We start from the raw sequence: 13,389 nt of genomic DNA on the forward strand, positions 1-13,389 counted from the left end.
GTCTGTGTGTGGGCGTGCGTGCGTGTGTGCGTGCGTGCGTGCGTGCGTGCGTGCGTGCGTGCGTGCGTGTGTTCAGTACCTGGTAGAGTGTGACGACGTCATCCTAATGAGAGAGGGGAGTATAGTGGAGCGTGGTAACCATGACGACCTGATGAAGCTGAATGGAGATTACGCGTCCATGTTCAACAACCTGCAGCTAGGAGACCCGCCGCACGCTGAGGTAACCACGGCGACCGCCAATACAACCAGCGTCATTCAGTCACAAGCTGAGTGACGCCTAAAGGGCCTTGCAAACGTGAAGCGAGGAACACAGGCGTTGTTGCCTGGATCAACACAGGTCTCCTCCAGGTCTGTTTAGAAAAAAAGCTAAACAGAATCCAGGTTTGGTGAGTCGCGGGCGTGTGCACGTAACGAGCACGCGTGCAACAAATTCACGGGACCGCGCTCACGTAAATATGCTTGCGTTGTCGCACCGCGACTTCTCTGAGCAAAAACGCAGGTCTCATTGAAAATGAACTATAGGTGTGTTTTATCGCTCCCCGTTTGCAAGGCCCTTAATGCTGCGTTCGTTCACACGGACACATGCAAAAGATACAAAGATGCAAAGCTACACAGCGTATTTGTATCTTTGTAGCTGAAGTTTAAACCAGCTGAACGTTCTTGTAGCTTTGTAGCTTTGTAGCTTTTGCAGCAGCTACAAACGTCGGATGCATCTTCATGTTGCTGGATTCCATTGAAAATGAATGGTAGACTGTATCTTTGCATCTGCCCGTGTGAACGCAGTATAACTTTGCGTCTTAGGTTTCAGGCCCAAAGTACTTGGGGACCAGTGACACCGGTACTCTGTGGGTCTGTCTATATATCGTTGCTGTCGGACACCACAAAGCTCTGATCTCGAACGGATCTCTCGCACTTGTAGATCTGCTATTTTTGATACTGTTGAATTTGAATCCTGAAAAGTAACAGTTTTGGACATTTGAGGTTTCCACCCGACAGAGACAATATATTGGCATAACATTACAATTTGCAATTTAGGCATTTAGCAGACGCTCTTAATCCAGAGCGATTTACAGTAAGCAAGAACAACACAAAGTAATACATCAAATACATACAAAATAGTCATCAACAATCATATCAGGAAGCTAAGAACCTACAGTAGCATCTGTCTAACATCTGTAGAACATCTGTACAGTAAAGCTATGGGTTGTAGCCTAGGGTCCGATCGGACTTTGAAGATATGGGGCCATACCTTTGGTTGCTTTGAATTCCAGCATCAGAGTTTTGTACTGTACGGGCAGCAACCGGGAGCCAATGGAGGGAGCAGAGAAGGGGGGAGACATGTGAGAATTTTGGCTGGTTGAAGACCAAGCGTACTGCGGCATTCTGGATCAATTGGAGAGGCTTACGTGCACATGACGGTAGGCCAGTAAGGAAGGAGTTACAATAGTCAAGTTTTGCTATGACTGATGTCTGGATAAGGAGCTGGGCTGACTCCTGGGTGAGGAAGGTCTAATGATCCTTCTAATGTTATAGAGTGTAAACATACAGGATCGAGTGACCGCTGTAATGTGTGCTTTGAATGAGAGCTGACTGTCCAGGACCTCACCAAGGTTCCCTGCTGTTGGAACCGAAGTCACCATGGCGTTGTCTATGGAAACAGTTAGCTCCTGCATGGAGCAGGACTTGGAGAAGCTCGGTCTTGTGTGGGTGCAGCTTGAGGTGGTTAGAAGACATCCACTGTGAGATGTCAGCCAGGCATGCAGTGATGCACTCTTCCACCTGAGTGGCACAGGGGAGAAGGATAGAAACAGTTGAGTGTCATTTGGCATAGCAGTGATAAAGACAGATTGTGAGCAGAGATGACAGTGCCAAGATATTTAGTATACAGGGACAAAGAGGTGTGGGTGAAATTCTCTCTCTCTCTCTCTCTCTCTCTCTCCTGTACTGTAGTCATTTCTGATCTCGTCACACCTTGTCACTCCTAATGAGAATCACAGCATGCTCAATTCTGCCAGCTCCGCCACCTGTTTTGATTAGATTAGACTGGACATATATCTGATGAGATAATGTTCTGAGCAGATGTTTGTGAATTGCAGGCTCCGGGTATGAAACCAGGCAGTTCACTGAAGAAAACAACAGAGAAGAAAGCAGGATCTGTGAAGAAAGATCAGCCGGCCAGCCAGGACAACGGTACTGATCACTGATCACTGATCAATAAGCAACATTTAGTCAGTTCTATCAGTAATCAATCTGTCTTGGTAGAATGAACACAGCACCTAACCATTAACTTAAAGGGAAATACCACTCATTTTCAACATTGAACTACCGTTTGTGATTAATATACCTTAGAGGTTGAAAATAATTAACAAGCTGCATTAGCTTGCACGTCGATGATAGACTCAGCTTGCTATTGCATAGCAGCTGGTAAAAAGTCCCCCCCTACTATTTAGCCTAGAACTGGAGTGTGCGTGTGTGTGTGTGTGTGTGTGTGTGTGTCTGTGTCCAAATACTGTTCTGTTTCGGCTGTTATAGGCAGTTTGTCTGTGTGGAGGAGGAGGTGCCATGTGTATCCTTAAGTGAACATGAACTGTCAACCCCGTTATATTTGTTTCCTTGTAAAATTAATTGTAATTTGTGGATTCAAATAAAGAAATCGAAATGTGTGTGCGTGCGTGCGTGCGTGCGTGCGTGCGTGTGCGTGCAGGTCAGTGTGTGTTACCAGAGGAGTGTGCGCACGGCGGGGTGTCATGGAGGGTGTATAAGGAGTACATGCGTGCTTCAGGAGGAGTCCTGGTGTGTTCATCCATCCTGCTGCTGTTTGTTCTCAACGTGGGAAGTTCAGCCTTCTGCACCTGGTGGCTCAGCTACTGGATTAACCAAGGCAGTGGAGTGAGTACTACTGTTGTCAACGTATGGGACCCCCAGCGAGGTCCACATTTTATTTTATTTTACCAGATTACAGTGAAGTGATAATTTCTGTGTGTGTGTGTGTGTGTGTGTGTGTGTGCGCGCATGTATGTGCGCGTGTATGTGCGCGTGTATGTGTGTATGTGTGTATGTGCGCGTGTATGTGTGTATGTGCGTGCGTGCGTGCGTGCGTGCGTGCGTGCGTGCGTGCGTGCGTGCAGAACACGACAGTGTTGCTCGGTAACAGTTCGGTGGTCAGTGACAGCATGAGGGACAATCCCATGAAGCATCAGTACGCAGTGGTGTACGCCTCCTCCATGGGCGTCATGTTGCTGCTCAAACTGCTGAGAGGAGTGGTGTTTGTCAAGGGGACGCTGAGAGCGTCCTCTGCGCTGCACGAAGAGTTGTTCCGGAAGATTCTGAGGAGCCCCATGAAGTTCTTTGACACGACGCCGAGCGGTCGAATACTCATGCGCTTCTCTAAGGACATGGATGAAGGTAAGGTACCACCACCACACCACCACACTACAACATTACACAGCCTTATAAGGACATGGATGAAGGTAAGGTACCACCACCACACCACCACACTACAACATTACACAGCCTTATAAGGACATGGATGAAGGTAAGGTACCACCACCACACCACCACACTACAACATTACACAGCCTTATAAGGACATGGATGAAGGTAAGGTACCACCACCACACCACCACACTACAACATTACACAGCCTTATAAGGACATGGATGAAGGTAAGGTACCACCACCACCACCACACCACCACACTACAACATTACACAGCCTTATAAGGACATGGATGAAGGTAAGGTACCACCACCACACCACCACACTACAACATTACACAGCCTTATAAGGACATGGATGAAGGTAAGGTACCACCACCACCACACCACCACACTACAACATTACACAGCCTTATAAGGACATGGATGAAGGTAAGGTACCACCACCACACCACCACACTACAACATTACACAGCCTTATAAGGACATGGATGAAGGTAAGGTACCACCACCACACCACCACACTACAACATTACACAGCCTTATAAGGACATGGATGAAGGTAAGGTACCACCACCACACTACAACATTACACAGCCTTATAAGGACATGGATGAAGGTAAGGTACCACCACCACACCACCACACTACAACATTACACAGCCTTATAAGGACATGGATGAAGGTAAGGTACCACCACCACACCACCACACTACAACATTACACAGCCTTATAAGGACATGGATGAAGGTAAGGTACCACCACCACACCACAACACTACAACATTACACAGCCTTATACTCACCTGCTTCTCTAAGGACATGGATGAATGTACCACGACTTCACATGACACAGCAAAACTTTTTCACTTATTTTTTATTGAGAAGAAAGTATATAACGGATGGAAAAAAGACATGGAAAGAAAATTTTTAGACAACATTTTTTAGACATTACAGATTAATATTTGAATTCCTCATACATTGACCATGGGCTGGACGAAAAGATCCCACTTTTTGTGACATGGATGAAAGTACCACAACATCACATGACACAGAAAACCTGCCTGCTTTGAATGATGTATTGGATACTTAATTAACAGTTTGCAAGTACAGAGGTACAGTTGCAATAATGCTAAAAGGATAACACAGACAGTCCTGTGTGTTTAGTTCATCAAGATATAGTAACAGTATATTTACAGAAAAGGCAGTGGGGGGTGAATTATACATTTTGGCAAGCTAGAAGACTTGTTTAGGGCCTGTCTACAAATGGTCTGCAAATTGCAGACAGGTTCTCTTTTATGGCGGTTTTGAAGGAGGGTAGGGCTCACACTTTTTAATGGCTGGTTCCACATTTTGGTGCCATAATAGTATTTGTGGGGAATGAGATCAGTGGAGCTCCCTCTGGTGCAACTATAGCGATCAGAATAATGTGTTGATGTCGATGTCTGTCACTCCCTCTCTCTCCCTCTCTGTCTGTCTAGCACACAGATTACCTTTTTTTTTCAAACCAATGTTTTAATGCTGCTCTCTCTCCTTGTTTTTAATGTTTTTGCCTCATTTAAAATGTGTCTATTGTTGTTTTTCATGTGACAAGCACCATGAGTTACGGAGAACCATATTTTGCTCCCATGTATGCTGAGTGTGTACTATGGAGGTGACAACAACGTTTATTCTGATTATGTCTCTACCTCTGTCTGTCTGTCTGTCTGTCTGTCTGTCTGTCTGTCTGTCTGCCTGCCTGCCTGCCTGTCTGTAGTTGACAGCCGCCTGCCGTTCCAGGCAGAGATGTTCATCCAGAACGTGCTGCTGGTGTTCTTCTGCCTGGCCGTGGTGGGCTGCGTCTTCCCATGGTTCCTGGCGGCGGCGGTGCCGCTGGTCGTGCTGTTCTCGCTGCTCCACGCGGTCTCGCGGGTCTTTGTGCGCGAGCTCAAGCGCCTGGACAACCTGACGCTGTCTCCCTTCCTGTCTCACGTCTCGTCCAGCGTGCAGGGCCTGAGCACGCTGCAGGCCTACGGGCGCACTCGCCACTACATGGACAGGTACGATGCAGTGTTGATTTGGTTGACCGCAACTGTGATGAAAAAGTTTTTACACTGAGGAAAACTGATGTAAAACGAAATCAAAACTAAGCCATTAAAGCCACTAGAGACAACCTAGCATCAGTCTGATCAATATCAATGGTAACCCACTACCCGGTATTGTGAAGTCAACTTGGAGAAATGGAGAGCAAAGGGTTAACATCATGACTGACACTCATTGCCACTGACACTCAGCTGATTGTCACTCAATCACTCCCCAATTGCCTGACTAATCAGCGTCAGTGCATTCACTGCACCTGAGAGTAGGGCGTTGGCCAAACACAGGAAGAGAGGAGGAAAGATAAAATCCTACACAAACCTCCATGAGAAACCACAGTGTGGATCCAAACAGGAGCAACACACACACTGAAACATCACAGCAGAACGGTGCAGCCATATAAAAGTTGGAGAGACAGCCGGTGAGAGAGAACTGTTTATTTGTTTACAGATCATGCCGGTTGCATGCCAGTTCATGGACACTTGTTATTGTTTGTTGTTGTTGTGTGATGACTAGAAGTCAAAGGAAACATGATGGCCAATTGGACATGAACATGATTATTGATTTAAAATACATTTGAATTGATTGTTGGTTGATAAAAACGGTTCAATGATACTAATTAATTCAGTTTATTTAATTTACATTTCACGAGTTTATTATGTTTAAAAACAGTTTAAAAACGAATTGAGTAGAAATGAATTGATTTAGAAATGAGTTGATTAAGAGACACTACTAAGTAAGAATGATATTTACAGGTGTTTAAAACAGATATGCAAAGTATGTGTATTGTGTATTGATTTAATGTGCATTATACTTACAATAGTTCTTTTTTATTTTCCCTTTAAGGTTTTTCACCTTACTGCCTTGCTTACTCAATGCCCATGCCTGTACAACTGTACTCAACTACAAACAAAGTAAAGAAGAGTAAAAAGAAGGAAACTGTGTGGTCATTGTATGAGTGAAACCCAGTTAAAATCTCCCTATGGTCTGTACCATCCCTTTCAAGCAGGGAAACTGCAAAATACACTAGATAGCTTGGCAGTGAAAAACCGGGGCTGTGAGCTGGAACAGTAAAAACAGTGACCTGGAAAAAATAAAATATCCACCTTGTAAACAGGAAGTGGACCCAAAATCCAACATGGCTGAATCAACAGTCAGGATAACAGTGGAACAGCTAAAAAATGAGCGGACTACAGCAAAACGATCCTTCACACGACTAGCAAACAGTATCATCAGAAATCACGACGACATGTCAGAAGGTCAGCTCAAAGAGAGCTTCAATAAACTCACCATGGAAGCCGACAAAGTCATGGAAGCCAATGATGACGTCATGGCAGGTCTCATTGCTGAGGAGGAGGCAAAGCTCAAAGACAAGGAATCAGTGGAGCTAACCGAACAGCAAAATGCTGACATGGAAAGGACAACAAATTAATGTGGCTTAAAGATGAAAGAGGTTGTGGAGCTAATTAAAAATGATCTTTGGCAAAAGTTTAGAGACGAACTGTCTATGGCTATAGAACTAGCTGAAGTAGAATGTGACCGTGTTGCTGGAGTACAACCTGATGGCAACCATGAGGCCTACGAATTCAGGCTCAGTCACCTGAAATCACTGATGGAGACCGCAAAGCAAGCTCATTGCAAATGGCAACAGTGGATTCCAGTGGAAGACCAGAGAGAGGTCCGCAGTCGGTTGAAAGAGCTTGAAAGCCGAGCAACCGTGCAGGTTTCTAGGAAGGCTGAGTTCATAAAGGGAAGACGCAAGGTCAGCACCAACTAACGCTGCTGCCAGTCCTCCTACCCGTTCCCCAGCCATTAAGCTGAAACCCACAGCTCTCCCCAAGTTCTCTGGCTACAGGCGTGATTTTCACAGGTGGAGAAGAGACTGGGAGTCGCTCCAAAAACAAGGAGAACCAACCGGCTCCAAAGAAGTGAAGAAAATACAGTTACTAGACAGTCTTGATGACAGGATCAAGAAAGACTTTCGCCTCACTACTTATAACACTGCAGACGACATTCTCCGTGTCTTAGAGAACCGCTATGGCAATCGAACGGCCATTGCCATTGAAATAGTGGAAGACCTACAGAAGATGCCATCTGTCAGAAGTAGCCAACCAAGGAAAATTGTGGAGTTGATTCAAGCCGTGGAGAAGGCACTCGGTGAAAGTAAACTTCCTGACTCCCTCAAGAAGGAGTGGCTGGTCTATGTAGCCAATCCAAGGAATGGTGTGACACCAGAGGAAAGGTTTGACCATCTCTTAGCATTCCTCAAGCAGCAGGAGACCATCTATGAGGAGCTCGAGCTGCTACAAGATGAGGAGCCAAGTAAGCCAAGTTGGAAGAAAGACACCAGTTGGAAAGACACCAGAAATGAGCAGAAAAGTGCCAGAACCAAGTCTACAAAAGCAGCTGATGACCAAGGCTGTGTAGTCTGCGGCGATGCCAAACACAAGAAGAAGCTGTATTTCTGCAACGAGTTCAAGGCTCTGGATGCAGCAGAGAAGAAGGCTTCAGTGAAGAAACTGGGTGCATGTACAAGATGTCTTGAGGTGCACGAAGACCAGTCGCCCTGCAAACCTGGCTTTCTATGCAGAAACCAAGACTGCCAAGACGAGCAGGGGCCTGAGCATCACTTCTACCTCTGTCCCAAATCTGTGTCAAAGAGGTCTGCAGTCAAATCTGAAAAGGATAAAGGCAGAAATAAGTACACAGAGGTTCAAGAGGAGTTCATCAAAAATCTCCCACCAGACCTAGCAAAGCAGTGCAGGGAGGTTTTCTCAAACGTTGCCTCCAGAGTATTCAAAACCTCAAATGACCAGCAGAGTCTACTGATAAAGAATGGAATGCAAGAGCTTCCAGTGATCATGATGCTACTTGTCGTCACAGCTAATGCCGGACAGAAGGTCGGGACACTCATCGACTTAGCATCTGACACGAATTACATCACTCACAGAGCGGCAAGCCGTCTGAATCTAAAGAGTGAAGACATCATGCTCGTTGTCCATGGAGTTGGTGGGATGAAGGTCCAAGTAAAGACAAAGCGCTATCTCCTCAAGATCCGTGTATCCACTCCCAAGGGCACACTAAGAGCACATCAGCTGGTTTGCTATGGGCTAGACAACATTGCAGACGTCCACAAAAGTGTGACACCTGAACAGCTGCAGCCATTCTTCCCAGACGTACCTCTTGATGAGCTTGTGAGGCCCAAAGGAGTCGAACTTCTCATTAGCCACAGAGAAGGCCAGCTAGCTCCTCAGCGAGTCAGAGTCGTGGGAGACCTCGTACTGTGGGATGGACCACTCGGGAAAACAGTTGGAGGAACACACCCCAAACTGTTTGAGGAGGTTGAAGTGTCAGCTCATATGTCAAAGACGCACTTTGCAAGATCAATGAGAGCAGCAGCTGTGAAATATGAAGAGCTCACCAACAGCACCCCAGAGCAAGACCCCTCAAGAAGGGAAGCCTTGGGTCTTCTCAGGCCAAAGTGGGAGGAAGGAGAGCGACAACGAAGCAAGTAAGACCAAAGTAAACATGGTCCTCCCGAATCAGATGAGGGACGAGGATAATAAAGCGCTTGGTCTGGGCTACCTTGTGAAGGAAGATAAGCTCCATGTCATGTCATCTATCAACTTCTCAAGGAGAAAGAAGATGCGACTTGGCCAAGATCTTCTACTAGACCAAGTAAGAGCGCAAACCCCAAACCCTTTGACAAGGAGGGACCTCCTGAGTCAAGTCTCAAGGTTATATGATCCAGTTGGCCTGGTGGCCAAAGACAGCGTCAACAGACCGCAAAAGAAGGCATTTGTTGCTGCACTGACCAGAGCAAAGGCCAAGGCACAACTGCCGTCAGATCCAAAGGATGACAAAGCAGAAAAGCCATCAGAACCAAAGCAGGATCAGGAACCAACTCAAACCCAAACACAACAAAAGAGGCCAGCAGCAGGAGGATCAGCTGTCCAAAACCTTGTGGATGTCAAGCGGTTCAGCAACCTAAGCAGACTCATAAAGACAGTTGCTTGGATTTGGAGAGCAGCGAAAAAGTTCATTAAAGTTGGAAAGCAAACTGCCAACAGTCCAAAGTGGGAGGCAGTATCAACTTCACAAGTCATCTCGGTGCAAGAGAGAAGACGCCCTGAGAGACATCTTTCTCGCGGCACAGCAAGGTGCATCCTTCCCAAGCACAACGACAGACAGGCTGGCAGTATACAAAGACCAAGAGACTGGTTTGTTGGTCTGTGGGGGTCGTATGCAGATCTTCAAGGAAGACAAAGTTGCTGTCCCTATCTTGCCGTATGATGCCTGGGTGTCGACGCTACTAGCACGAGAAGCCCACGAGGAGAACCACGATGGAGTGGCCGGGACCTTGCTCAAGATGAGGAGAAGAAGAGCATGGGTCGTGAAGGGCCGGAGGATTGCTCAAAGAGTGGTCGAAAACTGCATCCACTGCAGAAAAACAAAAGCAAAAAGATGCCAGCAAATAATGGGTGACCTACCCCCAGAGAGAACTGAACCAGCTGCCCCTTTCGAATTCACGACAGTAGACCTCTTCGGACCATACCAAGTCAGAGATGATGTCAAGAAAAGAGTGTCACTGAAGGTTTGGGGTGTTGTGTTCTGTTGTATGGCCTCCAGAGCTATTCACACAGAGCTCGTAAACTCTCAGTCCACGGAAAGTTTCCTGTTTGCCTACCAGAGGTTCACAGCGCTAAGAGGTCATCCACAGAAGATCTGGTCAGATCCGGGTACCAACCTAGTAGGGGCAAAGCCAGTCCTAGAAGAACAGTACCGATTCCTTGCCAATCTTGACAAAGCTACCCTCGAAGAGAGAGCTGCCAAGAATGGCACAGAATGGACATGGAAAATTCATCCAGCCGATTCCCCACACCGGAACGGTGCTGCAGAAGCTGCTGTGCGCATCGTCAAAAGAGCGCTGCAGAGTCTCGGAGGAGAGACAGGGCTAAGGTGGAGTGAATTCCAAACAACTCTCTACATGGCAGCTAATCTTGCGAATGAAAGACCAATTGACGCCAGGACACAGAGCCGGAAAGACAGCGTTCAGTTCATCACTCCAAACTGTCTCCTGCTCGGACGAGCATCGCAGAGTGGAGATGTGAGAACTTTTAACTTCAGTGACTATCCCTACAAAAGGCTTAACGAGATGCAAGCGCAAGTTAACAAGTTCTGGAGGCACTGGAGTCAACTAGCTGGTCCTAACCTATTCGTAAGAAACAAGTGGCACACAGCCAAGAGGAACGTCGCAGTCGGTGACATAGTCTGGATGGCGGACCAAAACGCCCTGAGGGGTCAATTCAGGATCGCAAGAGTGGTCAGTGTCAACTCAGACAGCAAAGGAATTGTGAGGGATGTCAACATCAGAACCTTCCCAAGCTACCCAGTTCCTGTCACTAGGCCTGCCACAGCAAAAGCAAACCACAGAATGTCTAACAAACTCAAACTCGAGATCCCAGCAACAGTGCTTCACAGAGACGTCAGGCGACTGGTCGTCCTGCTTCCCACTGAAGAGCAGAACAAACCGGAAGAAGTTTGCCTCTGTAACGTGCGACCTCCCAGATGTTTCCACTGGAAGGTCGAGTGGGAGGTGTGAAGTCAACTTGGAGAAATGGAGAGCAAAGGGTTAACATCATGACTGACACTCATTGCCACTGACACTCAGCTGATTGTCACTCAATCACTCCCCAATTGCCTGACTAATCAGCGTCAGTGCATTCACTGCACCTGAGAGTAGGGCGTTGGCCAAACACAGGAAGAGAGGAGGAAAGATAAAATCCTACACAAACCTCCATGAGAAACCACAGTGTGGATCCAAACAGGAGCAACACACACACTGAAACATCACAGCAGAACGGTGCAGCCATATAAAAGTTGGAGAGACAGCCGGTGAGAGAGAACTGTTTATTTGTTTACAGATCATGCCGGTTGCATGCCAGTTCATGGACACTTGTTATTGTTTGTTGTTGTTGTGTGATGACTAGAAGTCAAAGGAAACATGATGGCCAATTGGACATGAACATGATTATTGATTTAAAATACATTTGAATTGATTGTTGGTTGATAAAAACGGTTCAATGATACTAATTAATTCAGTTTATTTAATTTACATTTCACGAGTTTATTATGTTTAAAAACAGTTTAAAAACGAATTGAGTAGAAATGAATTGATTTAGAAATGAGTTGATTAAGAGACACTACTAAGTAAGAATGATATTTACAGGTGTTTAAAACAGATATGCAAAGTATGTGTATTGTGTATTGATTTAATGTGCATTATACTTACAATAGTTCTTTTTTATTTTCCCTTTAAGGTTTTTCACCTTACTGCCTTGCTTACTCAATGCCCATGCCTGTACAACTGTACTCAACTACAAACAAAGTAAAGAAGAGTAAAAAGAAGGAAACTGTGTGGTCATTGTATGAGTGAAACCCAGTTAAAATCTCCCTATGGTCTGTACCATCCCTTTCAAGCAGGGAAACTGCAAAATACACTAGATAGCTTGACAGGTATATTGAAACTATAGGATACCAGGTAAACAATGAACCGTCTGTAGATTTAGACGTCTGTCTAAATAACATGCTATGTAAATTACATTTAACTTTGTGGTCAAGGAAAAAAGAAAAATTATAAAATATGAATTGGGTGAAAGTTGTACGAGCTCCCATTATTTGTAATTTGGTCTGTAGGGATGGTTGTGGAATAGATCTGTAGGATTCATCACAACTAACAATAGAGGGTATGCAATCAGATTTCTGTTTGGACATATGGGCCGTCAAGGCCAGAACGTAGTTGTTTGCCACTCAGTAGGCGTTCGCGCATAACTTCCGGGTATGGTGATCACACGCATACCCTCTATATTTTGACCTGATGGTTTGATGTGTGCGTGCATGCGTGTGTGTATCTCAGGTACCAGGAGCTGCTGGATGTGAACCAGTCGGTGTTGTACGTGTGGAGCTGTGCGGTGCGTTGGCTCGCCGTCAGGCTGGATGTGATCAGCGTGTCTCTCATCTGCATCACAGGTGTGCTGGTGCTGCTGATGCACGGCCGCGTGGCCCCGCCATACGCCGGCCTGGCCATATCCTACGCTGTACAGGTCACTACTGCCATACACTATGTTATAATATCCTACTGTCACGGCATGAGACAAGTGTTGGACCCAAGTGCAGAACCACACAGGAAGGCAGGCAGATGAAGTTCAATTGATATTTATTGACTAACACAGGACATACACGGGCTGGACACACCATAACATAAATTTATAATCTAGCAAGGAAACACTGAACACAGGGAGGTTTAAATAGACTAAACACAGGTGCAACAGAACTACAATCAACACTGGGATAGGCTGGGAGACTAACAGGACACAGGTGGAGAAAACTAGTAATCACAGGGAGGTGAGACAACACAGGAAACAGTAACTAGGGAAAACAGGAAACACTAGGACATGACTACATAATAAAAGTATACAACAGACAGATATGACACCTACGCTGTACAGGTCACTACTGTCATACACTATGTTATAATATCCTACGCTGTACAGGTCACTACTGTCATACACTATGTTATAATATCCTACGCTGTACAGGTCACTACTGTCATACACCATGTTATAATATCCTACGCTGTACAGGTCACTACTGTCATACACTATGTTATAATATCCTACACTGTACAGGTCACTACTGCCATACACTATGTTATAATATCCTACGCTGTACAGGTCACTACTGTCATACACTATGTTATAATATCCTACGCTGTAGAGGTCACTACTGTCATACACCATGTTATAATATCCTACGCTGTACAGGTCACTACTGCCATACACTATGTTATAATATCCTACGCTGTACAGGTCACTACTG

The 13,389-nt window shown here is 45.8% G+C and overlaps 1 protein-coding gene across 1 annotated transcript in view; it reads left to right on the forward strand.

Annotated features, from left to right (window-relative positions):
• Window positions 1-13,389, forward strand: part of abcc5 (ATP-binding cassette, sub-family C (CFTR/MRP), member 5) — a gene marked incomplete at its 5' end in the record, with an annotated part of 53,159 nt that overhangs the window by 32,253 nt on the left and 7,517 nt on the right. The window contains 6 exons of the mRNA XM_079513710.1: window positions 77-220; window positions 2,097-2,190; window positions 2,705-2,889; window positions 3,129-3,405; window positions 5,192-5,474; window positions 12,428-12,614. Of these exons, the coding sequence (XP_079369836.1) occupies window positions 77-220; window positions 2,097-2,190; window positions 2,705-2,889; window positions 3,129-3,405; window positions 5,192-5,474; window positions 12,428-12,614 (1,170 nt within the window). The remainder of the gene's footprint in view (window positions 1-76; window positions 221-2,096; window positions 2,191-2,704; window positions 2,890-3,128; window positions 3,406-5,191; window positions 5,475-12,427; window positions 12,615-13,389) is intronic.

This window comes from Electrona antarctica (genome assembly GCF_951216825.1).
Source record: "Electrona antarctica genome assembly, chromosome: 11".
Classification (NCBI taxonomy): Eukaryota; Metazoa; Chordata; class Actinopteri; order Myctophiformes; family Myctophidae; genus Electrona; species Electrona antarctica.